This window comes from Gracilinanus agilis, chromosome 4, assembly GCF_016433145.1.
Source record: "Gracilinanus agilis isolate LMUSP501 chromosome 4, AgileGrace, whole genome shotgun sequence".
In the NCBI taxonomy this organism is placed as follows: Eukaryota; Metazoa; Chordata; class Mammalia; order Didelphimorphia; family Didelphidae; genus Gracilinanus; species Gracilinanus agilis.
The window spans coordinates 196169659-196191684 of record NC_058133.1 but is presented as its reverse complement, the minus strand read 5'-3'; the positions used below and the strand labels follow the sequence as shown (position 1 = coordinate 196191684).

The following is a 22026-nucleotide window of genomic DNA, read 5'->3' as shown; positions in this document are numbered from 1 at the left end:
AGGACCTGACTGAAAATGACTAAACAACAACTGCTACCAAGATTCAGATCCCATCTCCCCTATTTAGCTTCAGTGTGCCTTTGGGCAAGAAAACCTTCCCTTATCTGGGCCTCCATTCCTTTATCAATAACATGAAAGTATTGAACTCAATGACCTCCGAATTCCTTTTCATTTATAAATCTATCATCCAATGATCTTTGTTCTCTTTTTATTTTAAAAAATATCTATTTATTCATTTTTGAGCTTTTTTTTTTTAATTTTGAGGTCTAAATTCTCACCCTCCCTTCATTTTACAGATGAGGAAATAGAGGGGCACAAAGAGTAATTAATTGACTTGCTGAAGGGCCAACCCATATCCTCTGCCTCCTGATCAATTCTCTTTCCATCTGCTGCCTCTTCTCCTGTGGCATCATCCTCCCTCCAAAAGCCCCCCAACCACAATTCCTTCTCAGATTCCTGAGCAAGGCAAGGCAGCCTAGGCTGGCTGGTTTTGTTGGATTTGAGCCTATGAACAGCCACTGTAATGTATGTGTCAGGATGGAAGTATTTTGTTACTGCCCTTGTATAAAAATAGGTGGCTAATGTCTCGAACCAGCCCAGGCATCACTAGATATATGACCGCGTATGTCTTCCATTCATTCAGAAATCCTTTATCCTCGTGGCTTTAAAAGAGAGAGAAAGAAATCCATGCTTTTATTGACCATTTTGCCATCAGGGTGAAATAAAATCTGGTGACCAAAGAAACAACAAAACATTTTAGTGGCCGCTTAGAACAAGGAGAGATACTTTAACAAAAAAGATTCTGGTGTCAAAAACCACTGCTACATGGCTCCCTTCTCGCCAGTTACTTCTTATTGCACCCAGGACATTCTGTAAGTACAGAATGGTTGTGTATTTCTTTGAGCTCAACCAGGTGAAGCTAGCTATGGATGTGGGGAAGCCAAGAACTGTTTCTACTATTTCTCCTACCTCTATTATCTCTATTGTCTTTTTTTTTAATCCTTATCATCTGTCTTAGGATCAATATCAAGTATCATTTCCAAGGCAGAAGAATGGTAAGGGCTAAGCAATTTGGGTTAAGTGACTTGCCCAGGGTCACACAGCTAAGACGTGACTGAGAGCAGATTTGAACCCAGGCCCTCCCAACTCCAGGCCTGGCTCTCCATCCACTGAGCCACCTAACTACCTCATCTCTATTGTCTTTATCATAATCATTATCAAAAAGGAAGGAAGGAAACAAGCCTACTATGTGCCAGTCACTGTGCTCAGCACTTTACAAATATGATCTCATATGATCCTCATGACAACTCTGGGAAGCGGATACTATTATTATCCCCATTTTTGTTTTTCAATTGTTTTAGTCATGTCCAGCTCTTATGACCCAATTAAGGGTTTTCTCAGCAAAGACACTGGAGTGTTTTACCATTTCCTTCTCCGTTCATTTGACAGATGGAGAAAGTGAGGCAAACAAGGTTAAGTGACTTACTCGGAGCCACAGAACTGGGAAGTATCTGAGACTAAATTTAATTCAAGTCTTCCTAACTCTGGTCCCATTTAAGGAAACTGAGGCAGCAGAGGTTATGTGACTTGCCAAGGATCACACAGTTAGTGAATGTCTAAGAGGCTAGATTTGAACTCAGTCAGGTCTTCCTGACTCCACACCCAGCCCTCTATCCACTATGTCACCCAGCTATATTTATTAAAATGGTCTAATCCTGTAAGGCCCTTGACAAAAGAAATTAGACTCCACTGGCTCTATCTTCTTAGGAACTTACAAGCAGGAAATAGATAACATGATTATACACAGATTCCCTGGAAAGTTCTCTCTCTCTTTTTAAAAATGTTTTTCTCTTCCTCATCTGAGAAGAATTTGACTTATTCTCCTTGGTCTCCAGAGGGCAGAGCTTGGAACAGTGAATGGAAGTTTCAGAATTTATTTAGGCTCTATGTAAGGAAAAAGTGGCAACAATTAATGCTATCCAAAAAGGAAAAAAAAATGGAATGGGCTTGTGTCAGAGGTCATGAGTGGGGGCCCTCCTCCTCCCTGGAGATTTCAAGTAGAGTCTGAATGATTACTTGTTGGAGATATGCTTGAGGAGATTCTTCTCTGTGTTCTTATTCTTGAACCAGATAGCCTTGGAAATTCTGTGCCATTCTGTGACCTCCAGCTGTTTCCAGGGAAGGAATATTCCTTCCCCTTTCTATTCTGCCTTTCAAGGCATCCTCTTTTTCCCTCTGCCCACCCCCATCTTCCTTTCTTCCTGTATACCCCTCCCAAAGCCCCAATTGATTGAACGTTGTAGCCAGATGTCAAAAGTGGAGTGGATAGGGGGTAGGTGGGGACTAGAAAGGGACGGAACATTCTACTTCCTTTCTTTACCCATCAAGTTCTGCTCAGAGAATATTCAGGCATCCTTGGCCAGTGACCTTGAAAAAGATGTGTTTACCTCTGGCACAATTCCAGACTTGGAGGAAGTGGCTCAAGGCCCTAATGACCAGGAGTCCTCAGGATGTGCCCACCAGAATGGCATTTATGTGTACAAACAATATGAAATCATTTTTCTCCAAGACACTTCCTTCCGGTTTGATCTCTTGTGGATTAACAAGACTGGTCATTTTTTCATCCTTTTCCCTCTGCCATCACCCCACCCCTCCTTGCAAGGGGAACTTTAGAGGACAATGACACAGTGCTATTCTCCCTTCTCTTGGTATGAGCTCTGCAGCCCCTCATAATAATGCTTCAGCTCTGTAATGGCCTTCAAGAGCCCTACATCGCCAGCCCTACTCTCCCCGCTGTAATCATCCCTCCTCTCTCTGCTATTATAGATCTCTTAACATTCTAATAAATTCTCCCTCTCTGTTGTACTCTTCTGGCAAAATAACCTTTCATATTGCATTTCCCCAGCCAGGCAGCTTCTTGCTCTTTCCTAATAACCTTTCCTTGACTACTGTGGCCCCGCCGGGAAAGCACAGCTGTTTTCAGGGTTTTCGTTTACATGCCGGAGAAGATGTCTTCCCCTAGCAGTGAGATCTCTCTCAGGACATAGCTTTCTTCTTTTCTAGGTAAGCAACCCAAAGGGACCTTTTTCATCAAGGACTACAGTGTGCAGATGGCCCCCCACCTGCGAAGAGATTCCAAGAAAGAATCCTGCTTTGAGCTGACCTCACTGGACAGACGTAGCTATGAGGTAAGAGGAACCCCCTTGGAGGTTCTTCTTTCTTTCCCACAATATCACTGCAGTCTTCTTCCTTCTCACACATAAGTGGTCATTACTGTTCTGATATCCATCACTTTCTTCTTCTTCTTCTTCTTCTTCTTCTTCTTCTTCTTCTTCTTCTTCTTCTTCTTCTTCTTTTTGGGGACTCTTACTTTCAGTCTTAGTAACAATTCTAAGACACAAAAGCAAGGTGAGGCAAACAGGTTAAGTGACTTGCCCAAGGTCACACAGCTCAGACATATCTGAGACCAGATTTGAACCCCAGTCCTCCAGACTCTAGGCCTGGCTCTCTATCTATGAAGCCACCAAAAGCTACCCCATCCATCACTTTCTAGTCAAGCAATCATTCAACAGGCATTGAAGGAGTGCCTGCTATGTGCTAGACACTGTGCCAGATGCTGAGGATCCATATACAAAAGTAAGACAACCCCTGCTTCCTCTGCTTGTTTCTGACCTGAGATCCTTCCTCTCCTTACTGGACTGACCTCCACAATGCCATGCCCTTTTTTCTAATCTCTTTGGACCACCCATATCCCAGACACTGCATGGCAGAGTTTCAAACCTGCCCTTCCATCTTTCCATAACCTTTCTGCCTGCTCACCCCTCTCCATCCCATTTTCCCATCACCAATTGGTTTCTTGCCTATTCCAACATGCAATCGCATTCCTTTTGTGTAGTGCCTGACTTCTCCTTGGATTTGACTTCCCTCCCCATTAGTCTGCCCTCCGTCTTCAATTTCTAACCTCCAGATAATTGTTTCACTTCCTTCTCCCTCCCCTTCCTTCTCTCTTTCTTCCTTTCCTCTCCTTTTCCCTTTCTTTCTCCCTCCTCCCTCTCTCAGCCACACACATACACACAATACACTCATAAAGGAAAATTTGATTTTCCCCCCAATTCTTATGTCAAGCAGGCAATAGATTATTCTTCCATATCCTTTCTATTATTCAACAGTCTTCCTGACTGTAATTCTCACCAAAAGGGGCAGGGGGAGGGGGTCCTTTTGCATACTGGGGATTTTATCTTCCATTGGCACATCCAAAAGACATTTTAGCTTATTGTGAAAAAGAGAATGCCATGCTAAGGTTAATCCTACTCCTGGTCATTAGCCTTTTCACTAACAGAGATCTACTAATCCCTCTCCCTTCTCTCTGTCTTTAGACCTTAAACTGTTATCCTGATATAAATGATCTCGTCCTTCACCAGGAGTCAAATATCTACGCTCAGTCATTTCCTCTGAAACTTAGAACATCTCCACAGAGTCTCTACTAACCTTAGGTTCTATGTAACTGGAAATGAGATACGTACGCATGTGCGTATAAATATGCATATGTTGGTAGATTAATAGGTACAAAAGTAAATTATATTGTATGTATGCTTTTAAGTCTTCTTTATGAAGTTCTCAGCTCAGCTCAAACACAGCCTCCTCTTGGGAGCCTTTTTGATTTCCTCCCAACTGTTACAAATGCTTTCTGTCCACTTGCATTTACTTCTCTGTGTACATTATTTCCCTACCAACGAATGTAAGCTCCTTAAGGACTGGGCCTTTTCTTCTTCCTCCTTCCTTTTCTTTGGATCCTCAGTACCTGCACAGGGCAGGCCATAGTATAGTTAGGCATTTAATGAATGCCAATTGAATAGAAAGAAATCGAATTCTTAGCAAATCCTGATGTGTTTATGTTCCAATTTTCAGTGAAATTTTCCAATGTCTGGTAAATGTTTACGGGGTTATAGATTCAGAGCAGAATCCACTTAAGGGACAATCAAGTCTAACCAGTTAATTTTATAGCTAAGGAAAATGAGGCACAGAAAGTGAAGCAACTTGCCCAAGATCACATAAGGAGCAAAATTGAGATTCAAACCTGGGATCTCTGACCTCCATCCACCACTCTTTCCACTGTGCCATCATCATAGCATTTATAGAATGCTTTAGGTTTGCAAATTTGGTCTCAGATGGTTAGTAGCTGTGTAACCCTGGGCAAGTCACTTAACCTGTGTGCCTCAGTTTCCCCACCTGATGAACAGGAGAAGGAAATGCCAAACCATTCTAGCATCTATACCAAGAAAACCCCAAGTGGGGTCATAATGAATCATACATGACTGAAACCACTGAACAGCAACAGGGTCACAAAGCTAGTAAGTGTCTGAGACAGGATTTGAACTCAGTTCTTCCAGATTTCCAAATCCAGAGCACTAGTTAGCTGCCTGATTGATTCTATAATCATCTTGAAAAGTTTCATGAAAATACTTTCATCTTAATTCTGTCATGGTATCTCTTCACTTGCCTGAGCTTGTTTTCTTACCTGTAAAATGGAGTAAAAACATCATAAAGCTTGGAACTAGAAGAGACCATAGAGGTTTATCTGCCCCAATCTGCCCCATCCCACTACAAATACACTGAGTAGCTTTGGATTTGCTGGAGTGGTCTTAATTTGTGGATTTAATTTATTAATTATATTATTATATATTGGATAATTAATGTATCATATGTGCTGTTAATTATGACATAATTATATGTGATATTGTACAGTTATTAACTTAATTTATTTATTCATTAAAAAGAGCTTGAAGTCCTGAGAAGTTAAAGTAGCTTGTCCAGAGTCACAGAGGTAGTAAGCAAGGGAGCTGGGATTTGAACTTAGACCCTCTAACTCTAGACCTGGTGCTCCTCTTACTCCCTCACCCTAGATCGTCATGTTACATAACAATATAGCGGCATTTATCAAGAATGAACGGTGCCAGACTTTTCATGTGACATGTCTAAATCTCTATCTTGTCCCCAATAGGCCAGATAACAGAAAAGTTGTCCAGAGAGGCCCATTTTTAAATGATTCGCTTGAAGTAAGAGAATTAATAAGAGTTGAAATTTTAGGAGGCTTCCTCCTATTGTGGGTCAGCCATGTTGACCGGATTCACTGGGCTCTTCGCCCATGATGGTGCTTCCAGCTTTGCCTTCTTTTTCATTCCCATAGTCCAAGCACTCCCCGCCTCATCCCAAGGATGCTCCAACAGCCCCCCAAGTGTTTTCTTTCTTTTTCTTTTTTTTAAACCCTTACCTTCCATCTTAGAATCAATACAGGGCATTGGTTCCAAGGCAGAAGAGTGGTAAGGGATAGGCAATAGGAATTAAGGGACTTGCCCAGGGTCACACAGCTAGGAAGTGTCTGAGGTCAGATTTGAATCCAAGACCTCCAGGCTCTAAACCTGGCTCTCAATCCACTGAGCCACCTAGCTGCCCCCCATGGATTTTCTTCACTGACATATTCTCCCTGCTGAAGTCTGCCTCATAGATATTGCCAGAATTTTTTCCCTCAGTTAGTATTTTCTCCTAGTCACTCCCCATCTCAAGAATTTACAGTGGTTTACTTGGTATCTATCATGAAAAAAAAAAGTTTAATCAGTATAGCTGGGATTTTTATTACACAACCACTGCCCCAAAAACCCACCAGCCCAAAGTATGCCTCTCTTATTTAAAAACAGTTAAGAGAAACAAATTGATACAATAACTATGCTTGACAGAGTATATAACTCTGTTAATATATATTTCTGTATCCATGGTCCACTAACTTTTTTTTAAATTCAGCTAATGGAGAAACAACCTTTTTTTTAAACTCTTACCTCTCATCTTAGAATCAATACTCCGTGTTGATTCTAAGGCAGAAAAGCAGTAAAGGCTAGGCAAAGGGAATTAAGTGACTTGCCCAGGGTTACTTAGCTAGGAAGTATCTGAGGTCAGATTTGAACCCAGGACCTCTCATTTCTAGACCTGGCTCTCCATCCACTGAGCCACCTAGCTGCCCCTTTACAAACAATTTTTGTCAATTATTTTCTGACATTTATTTTAGGATTCAAATTTTCTCCCTCTCTCTGTCTCCCTAAGGTGGTAAATAATCTGATATAGGTTATCTGCGTGCTTTCATGCAATACATATTTCCATATGGCTCACGCTGGGTCCACCACCTCTTACTAAGAGGAAGGAGATGGGCTCCAACAGCAGTCCTCTCAAAGCATCATTACTCATTGTATTTGTCTATTATATTTAGATATAAACTGTTCTAAGTGGTACAGGGGACAGAGTGCCAGGCCTTGAATCAGGAAGACCAGCGTTCACATTCGGCCTCAAACACTAGCTTATGTGACTCTGAGCAAATCACAACCCTTTGCCTCAGTTTCCTCATTGTCAAATAAGCTGAAGAAGGAAATGGCAAACCATTCCAATATGTCTGTCAAGAAAACCCCAAATAGGGTCACAAAGAGCTGGACACAACTGAAAATGACTCAACTACAACAACAAAATTATTTATCCAAGGGGATACAGCCAGTAGACATCAGAGGCAGGATTTGAACTTGGGTCTCTCCACCTCGAGCCCAGTACTCCATCTATTACACCATACTGTCCTCTTTCTAACCTCTCCCTATAATCCCTGATAGTTCTCTACTCAATAACAGTTTGCTGGATATAGGAAGAATGGTGTAAACATCTGGTTGTAGAAACAACTTGGGTAGATGCAAAATAAAATCTCTCTAGTGAGGCACACTCATATTCTGCCTATGCATATAAGCATCTCCCTCATTGTTAAGTGAGAGGTATGGTCCTTGATCTGAATCCAGGGCAGGCGGGAAATGCTGAGCTCTGCAAGTTTAAAGCCCTGACAGATTCTCCACTGCCCACTTCCTTTCCCTGTGCCTTCCTATCATGACAATTTTTTAGTGAAGTGTTTGGAAGGCAATAAATTAACTCACTCGTTCTTTCTCCAGTTTACAGCTATTAATCCAGCCGAAGCCAGGGACTGGGTGGACCAAATAAGTTTCTTGCTGAAGGGTAAGTATCATTAATATAGAAGCAGCTGAAATTATCCAACATGCAGATGATGTAGGGCTCCCTGGGAAGCATCAAAATTTTTCCTGTCTATCACTACAAATGACAGCAATAGGAATAATAATAAGATTTATATTGCTTTACAGTCTGCAAAGCACCTGCTTAATATTATCTCATTTGATCCTCAGATGAAAGGTTGGCATTATTATTATCCCCATTTTACAGTTGAGGAAACTGAGGCAAATAAAGATTTAAGTTCCATGCTTCATATCATGCAGCTAGTAAGTGGCTGAGGACAGATTTGAACTCAGATTTTCCTGATTCCAGGTCCAGCATTCTATTCACTGCACCACCTAGCTGTCTTCTAATGAAAAAAAGTAGAAATTTATTTTTAAAAGTAATCACTGTAATATATGCATAACCCAGTGAAATTGCTTGTTAACTCCAGGAGAGGGGAAAGAAGAAGGGAGACAAGAATCATGTAACCATGGGGTGGGGGTGGGGGAGTAAATAATTGATTTTTTAAAAGATAAAATTAAATGTTGGAGACATTTGCATGTTTACATGTTTTTATATGTAATTGGGAGAGTTAAATTAAAATGTTTTTAATTGAAAAAAAAGTAAGCATGGTCTTCAGTGATTAGAGATTATCTAATCCAGTCTCTTAAAACTGAGCCAACAGCAATCCAAAAGGGAGGATACAAGTAGTAGGAAGTCAGGGGACTTCATGGATGGAGCACTGGTTTGGGGGTCAGGAAGACTGAGTTCAAATATGGCTTCAGACACTTACTAGCTGTATGACTTTGGACAAGTCACTTAATCTCTCAGGCCTAGTTTCCTCAGCCATCAAATGGGAATAATAATAGCACCTACCCCATTGGGGTATAAGGTTCAAATGTGATGTGTAAAATGCTTTTGCAAGCCTTAAAACTATATAAGTGTTACATATTTATTACTAAGAGGAGCCTATATCAATGGGCTTTGGGACTGAGGTTACAGTAGCAGCAGTAAGCAAAACAAAGTCATAAAACTAAGAAAGATCATAGCCTATAGAGCTGGAAGACGCTTTAATGATTATCTAGTTCAGTGGTTCTCAAATTGTGGCCTAGGGATCCTCAGCAAGTCCCCGAGACCCTTTCAAGGGTTTATAAGGTCAAAAGTAGTTTCATAATAATATGAAAATGTTTTCATCTCTAATGTGGCAAGGATCAATAGACATAACCCATGTTAAGAAAAGCTACAGGGAAGGGATGGAGTCCTAAATAATTTTTAAGAGTGTAAAGAGATCCTGGGCAGCTGGATAATAAAATGGATAAAGCTCTGGAGTCAGGAAGACCTGAGTTCAAATCCAGCCTCAGGTACTTATTGATTATATAACTCTGGAAAAATCACTTAACCATTGTTTGCCTCAGTTTCCTTATCTGCAAAATGAGCTAGAGAAGGAAATGGCAAATTATTTTAGTATCTTTGCCAAGAAATCCCCAAATGGGGTCACAAAGAGTGGAACATGACTCAAAGGACTGAACAACAAGAACAAAAGAGGTCCTAAAACCAAAAAGTTTGAGAATTGCTAATCTCGTCCAATTATCTACCCCAGTTCCTGATGCCTTCCATTCCAGGCTACCCTGTAATACTTTGATCTAAGTATTTTGATTTATTCGTAATTAGACTAGATAGATAGATAGATAGATAGGTAGATAGATAGATAGATAGATAGATAGATAGATAGATAGATAGATAGATAGATAGATAGACAAGCAAATAGGTAGCCAGTGGATGGATATGACTCATCTTTCCAAGTTCAAATCTAGCCTCAGACACTTACTAGCTGTGTGACCCTGGGAAAGTCACTTAACTCTGTTAGTGGGAGAAGGAAATGGCAAACCATTCCAATATCTCTGCCAAGAAAATCCCAAATGAAGTCACAAAGATTTGGACACAACTGTACAACACAACTACAATAACATGTAAGTTATAACATGAGAATGTAAGTTTAAGAATAGAGATTGTTACATTCTTCCTATTTCTATCCCTACCATCTATTTCGGAGCCTGGTATGTAATAGATGCTTAATAAAGGCTTTCCAAGTGTCATAATTTTATAAAAGACAAAACTAAGACTCAGAGAGGAGAAATAATAGTAAACAAAACATAGAATCCTCAGTTTGGAAAAGAACATAGGACATAAAAATAGGAGGAATCTCTAAGATCATCTAGTCCAACCCCTTCATTTTTTCCTAAACCCTTACCTTCCATCCTAAAATCAGTACTGTGTTGTTTCCAAGGCAGAAGAGTGGTAAGGGCTAGGCAATGGGGGTTAAGTGACTTGCCCAGGGTCACAAAGCTAGGAAGTGTCTGAGATCAGATTCAAACCCACAACCTCTTGGCTCTCAAAGCCAACTAGCTGCCCTGAACCCTGCCATTTTTATAGAAAAGGTAACTGAGGCCTAATACATAAATCACACAATAATGAGGCTGGACAGGGCAACCTCTGAAATCATCTAGCTTGCCCCTCAAGACTATGCTACGGATACTTAGGGAGATTCTAGGGTCTGGCAAGAGCTCATCTCTGTGGCTCAAAACCACAAATTTCTCCTATATCCCTCACCTAATTAAAAATAAATAAATTAAAATTAAAAAGGATTAATGCAGAAAAATGTTTTACATGATTGTACATGTAAAATCTATATGAGATTGCTTACCATCTCAAGGAGGGTAGGGGGAACAGCTGGGGTTAATGGATTGAGAGCCAGGCCTAGACACGGATGGTATTAGGTTCAAATCTGGCCTCAGATACTTCCTAGCTGGGTGACTCTGGGCAAGTCACTTAACACCCATTGTTAGCCCTGACCATTCTTCTTCTACCTTAGAACCAATAAACAGTACTGATTCTAAGATGGAAGGTAAGGGGAAAGAAAGAAAGAAAGAAAGAAAGAAAGAAAGAAAGAAAGAAAGAAAGAAAGAAAGAAAGAAAGAAAGAAAGAAAGAAAGAAAGAAGAAAAAGAAAAAGGATGGTAGGGGTTGGAGGGGGAAGATAGAATTTGAGACTCAGTACTCTTTGAAAAAATGTTGAAAACTGTTTTTACATGTAATGGAAGGGGGGGGAGGAATAAATAAAATCTGTCCCTCACCTAAATGCAGCCTGCTACAATTTAGACCCCATTCCTTATTCTGCACACAGCAGAGTCAGGCAACCTAGGTCAAGGGATTGTGGTGGTTTTATTCAGGGCCCTAGAGGGTTAAAAACCAGGCTACTCCTTTGCCAGTCACCACTCAGTATGGGTGGAAGGGGAAGCCTGAGGGGTGGTATCTCTGCTCTTAGAGCACCCTCTGCTGGGCAGTGTGGCCTCATGACAGGTCAGAGGCAGTGTGGTCTGGAAGGAGGCCTCTTGGCATTCATTGACCCAACAGGTAGACAGAGGCTGCTCTGACTCCATATCTGAAACTCTGCAGTCCAGACAGTATTTGTTCATGTATCGCTGCCTCCTCAGGGAGAGGGAGCAAACCCCAGCTTTACTCTCAGCCTGAGAATTAGGGGGAGATCCTTCAGACTTGGAAATTCCAAGCTTCCCCCAGCTTAGAGCCTCCTTCATTTCAAGGAGCACAAATTGGGTTTATCATAAAGGATTGCCCCCTCTTCTTCAGCTGGGCCTTTGCCATCGTGACAGCATCACATATAATGACCTAGAATGAGGCGAGCACAAATGTTGATGGAGACGACAGTACCGGCTGATCTGGGTGCCCTGGATTTATGCATGTAATATACCCCTAAGTGTGTAAACCTCCATAAAGCTCAGTACAACTTTATTGAGCTGTACCCTGTGGTCCTTTCAGAATCCCACAATGAAGGAATTATTCATTCCATTTTATCTTTTTTAAAAAATACAAACAAAATAAAAACATACAAACAAAGGCACGAATGCTCCTTTGCTCTTTTCCTCATATCAAGTGGCTGCCGAATTCTAGATGAAAATAGTTGCAAACCCTTTATTAAAAGCCTGATCCAGCTAAACATCATTATTGCCCTGTGAATTCAGAATCCAAACACTGCCCATCCTCCCCTTCCCCAGAGTGTGGATGGCTTCATTCTCCCGTCCTGTAAAGTGCCCTTAGCTGGAGGGAAAACCAAAAAAAGGCTTTAGAGGGTGCTCAGTCCCTCACATCAGGGAAGAACAAGACATCTGCTTATTAAGAATCACATAACCCTCTCCCTCTGGTGCCCTGATGCAGACCTGTGGTGGGATGGCTCAGCAGCACTGTGCAGTGACCCACTTTAAGGGCAACAGACTTCATAACTGCAAGAGGACATTGCTGCGGCTGCAATTAATTTCAAGACACTTCTGCCCCATTTATTAAACCCTCTTCTCTGTACAAGGAACCCTGTTAGAAACAGGGCTTATAAAGACAAAAAAAGGAAGCATGCCCTACCCTCGAAGAGTTTGCATTCTACTGAGGGGACATAAGCAAGTAAATAAAAAAGGATATCAAAAACGAAGCAAGTACTAATTTATTGGGAGCAGCTATGTGGCTCAGTGGATAGAGGGCCAGATCTTGAGTAGAAAGGACCTGGATTCAAATCTAGCCCTCCATAGACCATCTCCTGAGGCCAGATTTGATCTCAGGAAAAAGAGTCTTCCTGACTCTGGGCCTGATTCTCTATGCCCTATGGAGCTACTTCAGAAATTCAGAGCCCATCAAGTACAGCCCATTCCCTTTACAGATTGAAGTAATTAAGGCCCAAAGAAGAGGAAAGAGTTGACAAAAGTCACACCAGCAGTAAGCACCAGAGATGGGTTGAGAACCCAAATCCTCTGACCCCAGAGCCAGAGCTCTAGAGATATAACAGAGGAGGTAAGAGATAGACTATGGCGGGCTTTACATGCCAGGCTGACGAATTTGCTTTTTGTCCTAGAGGGAACCACTGGAGATTTTTGACCCAGAGGGTGACACAACCAGATCTGTGTTTTAGGAATATCAATTTGAGGCAGCTGGGTGGCTCAATGGATAGAGAGCCAGGCCTGGAGACAGGAGATTCTGGGTTCAAATGTGGCCTCATTTTCTAGCTGTGTGACCCTGGACAAATCATTTAACCCCAATTGCCTAGTCTTTACCACTCTCTTGCCTTGAAACCAATACTTAGTATTGCTTCTAAGACAGAAGGTAAGTAGTGTTTTTTTTTTGGTGTGTTTGTTTTTTAAAGAAATATCAATTTGGTAATGGAAGGAGAAGAATGGGGAGGGGAGGGAGGAATACGCCTCTGAGCTTCTCTATTTATTAAATATTTCCTTTCTCCACTTTATTTATGCCTTTGAGGTTTTGGTGCTGGTGATGATAGTGGTGGGGGTATTTTACTCCATGTCATCTTTTTGTTAGCTTATAACTATTCTATAAATTCCACTGACTCTCCTGAAGCCCTCTGGACCAAGGTCCAGAGAAGCAGGGCCACTAACAAGATGCGTTATGTTCAGCTGCCAAATCCACCGCTGATTCCCATAAGCCTCCCAGACAGTAGAGAACCTCTTCTCGTTTTCTGCTTGCCAAGCACTGCCGGCTTACCGGCATTCACATTTCTGCCCTTTTCTCTTCCCTCGTCCTCATGTGCTCATACTGGAGCATATCTCCCTACCGCCACCACACACACACACACACACACACACACACACACACACACACACACACACACACACACTTCTAAGGTTGCTTTATCCTTATCAAGTTTTATTGCAGAAAAGGATTTATGTTGATGGTTTAAACCTTACACCGTGTTCATCTGGCCTTTTCTTTAAATTTCCTGCCACTGGGGCCCACATTAAAAATAACAGCACTTAACCTAGTATTTCCATTTACTTTTGACATGTGTTTTATTCCCTGGACTTTTTCTTCTCCAGCTCTTCTCCTTCTCTCCACATTGATCCTTTCCCATCCTTTTCTCTGGCAGATCTAAACTCCTTAACCATCCCCTATGAAGAAGAGGAAGAGGAGGAGGAGGAGACATATGATGATATTGATGGCTTTGACTCCTCAAATACTGGTCCACATGGCAAACCCATTATCTTTCCTGGGAATGTGGGGAAAAAAGAGATGGGGATGGAAGGGGACCATGAGAAGGAGAAACAAGAAGAAGAAGATATATATGAAGTCTTACCAGGTGAGAAGATTTAGAGTCTACCTTAACTTCCCATTTGAATAACTCTAGAACTGATTAAAGCACAGGCCTTGATAGAGTCCAAGTTGTTCTCACCATCTTGAGGGAAGAAAAATGGGACAAGTTCTCAGGAATCTTTTCTGACTCCCGGTATGGAGAGCTTTCTTGATCTGACAACATGATGAAGTTATAGAATTTTAAGAGTTGGGACCTTCAGTGGCATCTGCTTTACCTCTTCTTCTTCTTTCTGAAGCATGAATCCTTTTTTATAACAAAAGCTCCCATGTCACATGGTTTAGATATAGAAGTGAGTTGATAAATGTGTTTAGTTTTTTTTAACCCTTACCTTCCATCTTAGAATCAATACTGTGTGCTGGTTCTAAGACAGAAGAGCAGTAAGAGCTAGATAATGGGAGTGAAGTGACTTGCCCAGGGTCAATAAAGCTAAGAAGTGTCTGAGGCCAGATTTGAAACATGGACGTCCCATCTCTGGGCCTGGCTCTGAATCCATGGAACCACCTAGCTGTCCCCCTGATAAACGTTTAATAATGAGCTCTCCAGAAAGAAAACTGTACCCACAAGACACTTTTAAGTTTATTCTGCATTATTAACATTTTATCCATCTTTCTTAGGTCTAGGCAATCAAAACAAAACAATAAATCAAGCCTTGATTTGTAGTGTTTGCCAATTTCTGAAATAAAAATTCTCACACAGAAAATTTAACAAGCAGCTGAGCCAGTATGAGCCAGATATAGCACATTACTGCCTAGATGCTAGGCCCCATCTCTCCTGTTTCCTTGTGGAAGCAAAGAATAAAATTTCTGGAACACCTGAGTTCCTTGTCTAGGTCTACTAGTTCCTTGTACTAGGTCTAGGGCTTACTGGGAAGCCCTAAGTGAGTCACCTTATTCTCTCCAAGACTCAAGTTCCTTCTCTGTGGAATAGTAAAAGTAACCATGGCATGGTGAATAGAGAGCTGGCCTCAGAGTCAGAAAAACCTCCTGTATGTCCTGGCCACACGACCTTGGACAAGTTTCCTAATCTTTCCTTGCTCTAGGCAACTCTGAAATTCTTAAGTTGCACAGAAATTGCCTACTAGCATTGGCAAAAAAGATTTCTTTATCCAAGTGTTCCCTCTATCACTGAAATCATAGATTCAGTTCCTAGGCTACAATAATAACTGACATTTTAATCGGGTTTGGGAAGGAAAGAAGGAAGGGGGGGAGAGAAGAAAGGGAGGGAGGGAAAAAAGGAGGGAGGAAAGAAGGAAGGAAAGAAGGAAGGAAGGAAAAAGGAAAGAAGGAAGGAAGGAAGGAAGGTAAGAAGAAAGGAAGGAAGGAGAGGAGAGAAGGAAGAAAGAGAGAGAGGGAAGGAAACAAGTATTAAGCATTTAATCTATGCTAGGCACTGTGCCCAGTTCTAGGGACAGGCAAAAAGAAAGCAACCCTGCTCTCTAGGAGCTTACATTCTAATGAGGGAAGAGGATGGCCTAATGGGAGCTGAAAAGTAAGGGGTTGGAGGAAGAGCAGTAAGAGCTAGACAATAGCATAGTACATAGTAAGTGTGCATAGTACAAGGGAATGATCTTGATGTCTGAAAAAATCAGGCAAAGGTCCAAAAAGGAAATGAAGGCAGGTTGACCCGGATCCTTCCATAAAATGGAGACTATAGAGGAACTCATCAATAGGAAAAAGAAAGGGGTGGACCTTGAAGAAAGATATTCCGGGATGAACAGGGATGGTAAAGGATTGGGAATAAGAAACCTCCAGACACTTCCAGGGCAAAACAGCAGTCAAGGTATGGTTCTGAAGTCCAGAAAGGCAGGAGAAAGATCAGAAAAGGAACTACAAAACACTTTAGTCAATCATCAGATCTTTAGGTGTTTCCTATGTGCCAGGACTTATGCATTAGATTTTCCATACCTTATCTCCAAGAAAATATCTATTTGCTTCAAAATTGTGTAAAATATTTCAGAAGTCCAAAAGATTGGGAAAGGAATGAGAATTGGACCTGTGAATTCATTTACAGAAGGAACTCCTGAAGGAGGAAACTCCCTCTGCCAATTCAGATAGGTATCTTTTCTGTGAATTATGGCCCTAAAGAGCTTTCTAGAGGCCTGACAGAATAAGTTACTTATCCAAGGTTGCTCCCCCAGTAAGGACCTAAGTCAGAATTTGAACCCAGGTCATCCTAGTTCTGAAGTCAACTCTCTATCATTCTCATCATTATGATTATTGCACATAATGGGAAGCTGATGCTTGGAGAGAATGAACTGACTCACCAAGGCTTCATATCAAACCAGTGGCAGATCCTGAAAGGAACTCCAATACTCTAGACCTGTTTTGGCGAACCTATGGCATGCGTGCCAGAGGGGACTGTTCTCCTCCTCCTCTCCACACATGCCTAAGAACATTTTTCACATTTCCCATCACCCTGCCCAGCAGTCCAATGGGAGTGCATCCTCCCTCCCCTGTCTGGGATAAGGGGGTGGCTCACATGCAATGTAAGGGTTACAGTTTGGGCACTCAGTCTCTAAAAGGTTTGCCATCGCTGCTCTAGACTTCGGATTCCTTGCTCATACAAGGAGTTAAGAGAGCTGGAGACTAACATCTAGACCAGGGCTTCTTCACCTTTCTTGTGTCCTTGACCCCTATGCCTCTTGGTAAAGTTTGTGGACCCTTTCTGAGAAGAGTACTTTTAAGGAAAGCAGCACAGTGGATAGAGTGCCAGGCCTAGAGTCAGAAAGACCTGAGTTCTAATGTGGCCTCAGATACTTCCTAGCTGGGTGACCCTGAGCAAGTCACTTAATCCCCCTTGCATAGCCCTTCCCTCTCTTCTGCCTTAGAATTGTTACTTAGTATTGGTCCTAAGACAGAAGGTAAAGGGTTTTTAAAAATATTTTTAAATACATAAGATGAAACTCAGAGACATCATGATGAATTGCCATGGCCAAATGGCCAAACTTCTAAGAATCATAGATTTAGATCTTGGCATCCTCAAGTTCAACTCCCTCTTTTTACAGAGGAAAAAAAGGGAATCACAATGAAATGGAGTGATGTGTTCAAGATCACACACAAAGTGAGCAGCTGGGTAGCTCACTGGATTGAGAGTCAGGCCTAGAGATGGGAGGTCCTAGGTTCAAATCTGGCCTCAGACACTTCCCAGCTGTGTGACCCTGGGCAAGTCATTTGACCCTCATTGCCCACCCTTACCACTCTTCCACCAAGTAGCCAAAACACAGAAGTTAAAGGTTTAAAAAAAAAAAAAAAAAAAAGATCACACACAAAGGAAACAGCTAGGCCTGTCAGTTCTTCTGAATCCAATTCCAGAGCTATTTATTGCCCTGGCATCCCTCCTGCCTCCTGAGGGTGAACTTGACCAGAAAGAGAAGGCTGACCATGGCTTGCTGATGTTATATTCTAAAACCGAGGCTCCCCAGAATGCTACCACATAACGGCAGAGTAGAATGTCTTTTGGAGGTCCATATGCATTAGGAACGGGTCCTGAATTTTACAGAAAGTAGAAAATGAGCCTTTTTAATTGGGAGGTTAGTTAGTTAGACCACTGACTCTTAAAAACCTATTCAGAAAGCTCTGCTCCTGCAGAAAATTAGCAAGAGCTCATTGTATCTGCCTTAGACATAAGCTTGAGTTTACAGGATTTAAACCCGGGTCTTAGGTGAACTTGGAGACTCAGGTAAAAAGCAGCACTTAGGGAAAGGAACAGCTGGTTGGCTGAAAAATGCCATTAGTAAATAAGTCGCATCTAAAAGCTCCCCAAGGAGAATTCCAACCTCCTGGAGCTAGCTAGGCCCTGCCTCTACTGTGAGCACCAGTCAAGGACCCCTCAGAAGCATCCAAAGGGGCAAGGTCTCCAAGAGCCCGGAACTCCTCCTCCGCTGGATGGGGACTGCAGATGCCACCCAACCCAAGCCCTTCAGGTCTTCAACCTCTTTCTGTGGCACGTCCAGCCTATGCCAGTCCCCTGATTTCCAACACTCTTTGTTGTGGTGTTTTATTATGTAAATGAAGTCTTGGTTGAGGTCGAGCTATTTCTTGTGTCTCAAGTTTAAAAAAAATGATAATTTCCCCAGCAAGTCATCGTCGTTAATGAAGTTTTACAAAAACAGATACAACCGAAGGAAAATAAAATTTCACAGGTGATAAATTTTTCCAATTTCCCTGGCAGAATTCGATAGGATTGTTAAATTAAGAGTGAAGGTGTCTGTTAGAAAGCAACGAGCAGTGATGGGTAATTTTATAGAGTGGAAAATTGAATCAAATTGCTACATTAAAACACAGCTCCTCTGAGAATCTTCCCTTTCGCAGTCTGCTCCATTGCAACAGCAGGGGTGCAGAGATGGATCTAATTCACAACGCCATCTAAAAGGAGATGCACTCCCAAATTTGGCTGGGGTCTTCCTAATGATATCATACTCCGGCTCACTCCCCCACCCAAGCTCAGGGAAGTATCCAGTTGACAATCTACTTTGGGGTTACAGCCGTGGAAGAGTGCTCTGTGGAAACCTCATTGAACAGATCTCTGGGAAAGAGAGAATAGACTTTTCATTCACCATTCTTAGTCCTAAAAAAAAAAAAAGAAAGAAAGAAATGGGGGGGGGGGGTGACTCAGAGATTGGTGGAGCAAGGCAAGATAAAATAAAAGCTGCCTCTAGAGCCAGTACTTCTACCCAGGCACTTCCAAGGAAATGAAATACTTTGGGTGTCATCCTCCTACCCCAGGTGGGAGCCAATGTGATTGGATCCTTTGTTACCATCTCCTCCCCCATCTTCTACCTCCCTCCCCAGCCAGGGTGGAAGTGCCCTGGGTATCAGGGCATACTGCCAAAATTCATGCCAACTTGGATGAGTTTCACTGGATCCAAGGGGGTTGCCCTGGCAAGTAAACCAGTCTGCTTTATGTTGGAAAGAGACAAATTCCATTTCCGGAATGGCTGTCCAGTCGGGAGGTGGAAAGCTAATGGGAAATGGCCCATGCCCATGCTAAGAGGAAAGCCCCATCTCTTCTCTCTCCTTGAGGACAGAGGAGCTGGAACCAGCATGCCTCAGAATTTCCCAAGGAAAATGCAGCGCCAGGCTTCCAAGGTCCCTTCCTAAAAGCCTCCATCCATCACCACACTTACAGGGCGCCTTGCAGCTGGGAGATATTGGCATTTAATTATTATATTAATGTTTCAGCTACAATTCTTCATGCCCCAGCTTCTACCCCACACAGTTTGGTGCTTCTTGAGTTCCTTTGAAAGCCCTGAGTGTACCGCAGCAGAGGCCCACAGAGGAGGAGGAGGGAGCAGAGGGGAAAGGCTCTCCTCCTCCCTGGCTCTCTGCCTCTACTGTCCCCCTACTATACAACTCCACACCGGGCAACAATTTAGAGATTTGACCATTTTGCTTTGGGTAAGGGTAGTATTACCCCTCTATAAGACTGAAGATGACACAGACCTCCTTATCCAGCCCTTAGATCAAGATTTTTTAACCTGAGGTCTCTTGATCCCCAAGGAATCCCAGGATAGATTTCAGGAGGTCATTAACTTGAAGGAAAAAAAAATTACATGTTTATTTCAGTGTAATTGTTTTCCTTCCTGATCCTAGGAATTTTATTTTATTCATTTATAAGCATTAGGCTCTGAAGGGCTGGGGGGACCCACAGGCTTTACCAGAGTACTAAAGGGATCCATGACACAAAATCAAAATTAAGACTCACCATCCTAAACAGTCTAGTTAGAAATTTTCAGCTGTGTGTGTGTGTGTGTGTGTGTGTGTGTGTGTGTGTGTGTTTAAAGCAGGTGAGATTAAAAATTCTGAGCAGATGGGATGCCGGGCATACCTTCTGCTCAGGCCCATTTTTACGGCAGGGGCCAGGTGCTGGGTGTAGGGACAGCCGACAGTCAATGTTGGATCGTGCTAATGTGGCAGCCCCATTCGGAGTCATATCTAGCTCCTGCCTCTAAAATGTGTTACATGATCACAGGTAAATGGCTTTGTGAAGAACTCTGGCCACTGACATCCCCACAAAGGCTCACCTCCTCCAGGAGAGGGGCTTCCCCATGCTCTCAACCATTTCCAGAAGGGAAGCTGCGGAATGAAGATCTCCCTCTTGGCCTAAAAGATCAGTGGACTCTGTGGCGAACAGAAGGGTCTACTATCTTGTCAGCGTGAAGGAAACTCCATCTCCCGAGCAGGAGCACAACCGGTGAGATGGAGCGATTCACCTGGGATGCAGACCCTGTCAAGTGGGCCTTCCTGACTCCAAGCCCAGCGGCACTCTACCAAGTGTGGGCTCTATAAAAGGCTCATAAAAATGAGAACCAGCTCAAAGCAGCATCCGATTCATCGAGTCAAACCTGGTGCACGAGCCCATTTGTGTCAGGATAATTCACTTTGGGAGGAGGTCAGAGAGGCTCCTTCCTCTGGGGGGATGCTGGGGCATGTCATGTTTTCAGCTGGACCACAGCAGTGTTGGCCACAGCAAGGATATTGAAAGCCCTGGTTTTAAGCCAGCTTATCCCAGGGGGCTGCTGCACATCCGCGCTGAGCAGATGGGGGCCCTCGATTTTAAGATCCCATTTGAAATAGATTAAACCACTGGGAATGGCAGCAGGAAAACATGAAGGGAATGCAGGGGGAAAGGGAGGCCTTCTCAGAGGTCCCTTTCCCACTCCCAACTGATGTTATATTTACAGGCAGCCATGAGCTTGTGCTTATGAGTCCTGATACTTCAAAGAAGACCACTTCTCAGGAGGCAGCTGGGTGGCTCAGTGGATGGAGAGCCAGGCCTACAGACAGGAGGCCCTAGGTTCAAATCTGGCCTCAGACACTTCCTAGTGGTGTGTCCCTGGGCAAGTCACTTCACCCCCATTGCCTAGTCTTTACTGCTCTTCTGCCTTGGAACCCATACACAGTATTGATTCTAAGACAGAAGGTAAGGGTTATTAAAAAAAAAAAAATCTTGCTTCCAAGGAGCATCTGTATGGCTCAGTGGATTGAGAGCCAAGTCTAGAGACCATTCTAGGTTCAAATCTGGCCTCAGACACTTCCTAGTGGTGTGTCCCTGGGCCAGTCACTTCATCCCCATTACCTAGTCCTTACTGCTCTCCTGCCTTACACAGTATTAATTCTAAGCCAGAAGGTAAGGGTTAAAAAAAAAAGGCCACTTTTCTCAGGTTCTGCTTCGTATGGGGTCTTGAGACTGGAATCCAACAAGGCACCTGAAAGACACCATTAAGAAGCTATAACTGTGGACCTGCTGCTGCAGCTGTGATGGCAACAGGATCCAACTCTGTTCTCCAGAGAGATTTCCAGTAAGCTGAGAGAAAAAAGAGATGAAGAACCCTCCTAGGGGACTTCTGCATACATTTCAGGACTGCCCACACTGCTCCCAAAGGGATTATTATAGACCTGTAAAATAGACTGCTTTATAATAATGCATATTATTTTTTATTCTGTTTTTTAATTTAGAACTCAATTGGAAACAGTGCTTCCTGCAGAAATTTTTTTTCTGCTATTGAGTTACCTACCCAGAGAAGGGGCAGGTTTCTAAATGGTCTAAGGACTATTTTGTGGGTTGTTGGGTTTGGTGGGGGGGGGGCATTATGTGTGCAATTTTTTAAAAACCTTACTTACTAACAATTCTAAGATAGAAGAGAAAGGGCCAGGAAATTGGGGTTAAGTGTCTTTTCCAGGATCACATAGCTAGGAAGTATTTGAGGTCGAGGTCGGATTTGAACCTAGATCCTCCACGGAGAGAGAGAGGAGAGGAGAGGGAGAGGAGAGGAGAGGGAGAGGAGAGGAGAGGAGAGGAGAGGAGAGGAGAGGAGAGGAGAGGAGAGGA

At 42.8% G+C, this 22026-nt stretch overlaps 1 protein-coding gene across 1 annotated transcript in view; it reads left to right on the top strand.

Annotated features, from left to right (window-relative positions):
* SKAP1 (src kinase associated phosphoprotein 1) overlaps window positions 1–22026 on the top strand; it is a 428729-nt gene that overhangs the window by 327909 nt on the left and 78794 nt on the right. The window contains exons 7-10 of the mRNA XM_044675113.1: window positions 3064–3188; window positions 7974–8037; window positions 13972–14099; window positions 14145–14181. Coding sequence (XP_044531048.1) covers window positions 3064–3188; window positions 7974–8037; window positions 13972–14099; window positions 14145–14181 — 354 coding nt within the window. The remainder of the gene's footprint in view (window positions 1–3063; window positions 3189–7973; window positions 8038–13971; window positions 14100–14144; window positions 14182–22026) is intronic.